The 2,758-nt window shown below is 42.5% G+C and overlaps 1 protein-coding gene across 2 annotated transcripts in view; it reads right to left on the bottom strand.

Moving 5' to 3' along the window:
- Nucleotides 1–2,758, bottom strand: part of Ascc2 (activating signal cointegrator 1 complex subunit 2) — a 45,354-nt gene that overhangs the window by 31,969 nt on the left and 10,627 nt on the right. For both annotated transcript variants that reach the window (XM_005366139.3, XM_026788746.1), the window contains one exon: nucleotides 1,106–1,235. In XM_005366139.3, the coding sequence (XP_005366196.1) occupies nucleotides 1,106–1,235 (130 nt within the window). The remainder of the gene's footprint in view (nucleotides 1–1,105; nucleotides 1,236–2,758) is intronic.

Raw genomic sequence — 2,758 nt, 5'->3', positions numbered from 1 at the left:
TTTTTTTTTTTTTTTTTTAAAGCCAGGATTCACTATATAGTATAGGCTGAACTTGAAATTATACAGCTCTTACCTCAGGCTCCCCAAGGGCTACTCAGTTTTGCAATCAGATATTTAGAAGACTATACCCTATAGTCCGAGGCTGAGGAAGTCTGGCAGGAGTGCTTGAATGAACACCACCCTGTTCCAGGCCCAACACTAGGAACTACAGTTAAAAAGGGAATTAACTGAGACATGCCCTCTGCAGCAACCCCTACCACTTCCATTTCTGAGTGAACATATAGCCCACTTCTGTGTTAGGAAATACAACTTAGTGTCTACTCTTTTGACAATCACACACAAAGTCTCCAAACTATGATCCCATCTGCTCTCTGCAATGCTGCATTTTTTGGAGGCAGCCCCATTATCCCTGAAGCAGGAGCAGAAAGAACAAGAGTTCCAGGGTCACTTCTCCATAACTGTTGAGTTACAGCTTGGCTTCTTGATTACTACAGACTTTCAGGCAAGTCCCTTAGAGTTCAGCCTCAGTCTTTTCATCTATAAATGGGGACAATGACAGCACTGATCCCAGACAGCTCCTGTGTGCATCCAATGGAGATAACAAATAAGATATGCATATCATGATAGAGCCCAGGCCACATTCCAAAGAAGGCTAATGTCATTGTAATCTGACTTTCATTGCCAAAGCAAATTTCTCATTCATACCACTGACTGACACCTGCTTAACACTAAGAAATCCAGACATTTTGTTTTGGCTGTTGTTTGAGACAAGGTCCCAATTTAATAGTCAGTATGGCATGTAGCCCAAGGTGGCCTCAAACTCACAATCCTCTTGCCTCAACCTCCTGAGTGCTGGGATTATGGTTATGCACCACCCAGCAAGACTCACAGATTCTTGAGGCACTGCCTGGCACAGTTTTGTTTTGACTCCCTCATTTATTTCAGAATTGACACATCTATGTGTGTATTATGTATGTATGCATGTATTACAGCTGTGGGGTAATTTCCCAGCACCACTTGTCTCTAATACTCCTGTACTGTGGAAACAAAGCATTTGTGACCTCTGGTTTGGCATGTGTACCCCCAGGTCCTACATTCTACGTACCTATCATTTTCTGGAGGAGTGGTGAGTTGCCTTTTCCAAAGAGCACACAGAGGTCCAGGATCTTTGGGATGTCAAAGAGGAAGTTATTGTAGAGGATTTCTCCAAATGCAGATGGAGAAATGAAGTGATCCTAAGGGGAAAGTACAGAGAGAGAATGGAGGCTGAATGTGCAGACAACGCAACAGCAGACTCATGAGAAACCACACTGATGCTCTTCAGCTGGGGACAGGCTATTCCTTATGTCTGAGCTTTATGAAGACCTAGAATTATAGCGGTTCTGCAGTTTCATGTAAACAAAAACAGAAACACCATCAAAGAGTCAGCTGGGGTTTGTTTTTAAGTATTATGGGTAAATCAGCACAGTGTCTGGGATTGCATAAAAACAGCTCAACAAAATAAGCAAACTCGAGAGACATTAAACAAACAGTGGTAAGTATACAGTGGTGTGAGAGGAACATGGGATTCACTGTTCTGTATGCATCCAACTTTCACTCAGGTATATGCATATATTTGGAATTTAATTATAATGAAAATGTGATTTAAAAATTAAGATCCATTGGGTTTGCTGGTGAGTGCCTGTAAAAAGTCAGTATTCAGAGCCAGGTGTGGTGGCACAGGCCTTCAATCCCAGCATCCAGGAGGCAAAGGCAAGTGGATCTCTGTGAGCTTGATGCCAGCCTGGTCTACAGAGTGAGTTCTAAGATAGCCAGGGCTACAGGGAGAAAACTTGCCTCAAAAAAAAAAAAAACAAAACAAAGGGCTGGAGAGATGGCTCAGTGGTTAAGAGCATTGCCTGCTCTTCCAAAGGTCCTGAGTTCAATTCCCAGCAACCACATGGTGGCTCACAACCATCTGTAATAAGGTCTGGTGCCCTCTCCTGGCCTATAGGCATACACAGACAGAATATTGTATACATAATAAATAAATACTTAATAAAAAAAAACAAAACAAAATCAGTATTCAGAGGGGCTGGAGAAATGGCTCAGCAGAAAGCACTACTGCTCTTGCAGAGGACCCAGGTTTAGTTTTCACACTCACATGGTATTTCACAACCTCCTATAACTCCAGTTCTTAAGGGGTCTGATGTCTGATCTGAGGGCTCATATACACATGTGGTGTACATGCATATTAAAAAACATACATATCAATATTTAGATGCTGAGACAGAGGATGGTGAGTTGGAGGTCAGTCTGGCTTACACAAGGAGATCTTGTCTCCACACAAAGAAGCAAATAAAACAAGATACTTTTTCACTGTGGTGTCAGGGACCAGATCCAGGGCCTTATATAAGCACGCTAGGCAATACTGTGTTATCAAACTACACCTCAACTCCAAGATCCATGTCTTTAAATTCTCTGTTCCCAGCCAACAAAAATTCCTGAAGGAAGGGCCAGAGTGCTGCTCTTGCAGAGGACCCTCTTCTGGCTTCCGTCGCCATGGACACATATGGTCACATACATACATAAGTAAAAATTAAACGGAAATCTTAAAAAAAAAATTTCCAGTGGCTGTAGAAATGGGTCAACAGTTAAAAACACATACTGCTTTTTCAGAGAACTTGAGTTCAGTTCCTAGGGCAGTTTACAACTTCCTACAACTCCAGCTCCAGTGGGATCTGGTATCTCTAGACTCCATACGCACCTGGACATACCA

The sequence above is a fragment of the Microtus ochrogaster genome, unplaced genomic scaffold, assembly GCF_000317375.1.
Source record: "Microtus ochrogaster isolate Prairie Vole_2 unplaced genomic scaffold, MicOch1.0 UNK6, whole genome shotgun sequence".
In the NCBI taxonomy this organism is placed as follows: domain Eukaryota; kingdom Metazoa; phylum Chordata; class Mammalia; order Rodentia; family Cricetidae; genus Microtus; species Microtus ochrogaster.
The sequence above is the reverse complement of the archived record's forward strand: the minus strand, read 5'-3'. Positions and strand labels throughout refer to the sequence as shown.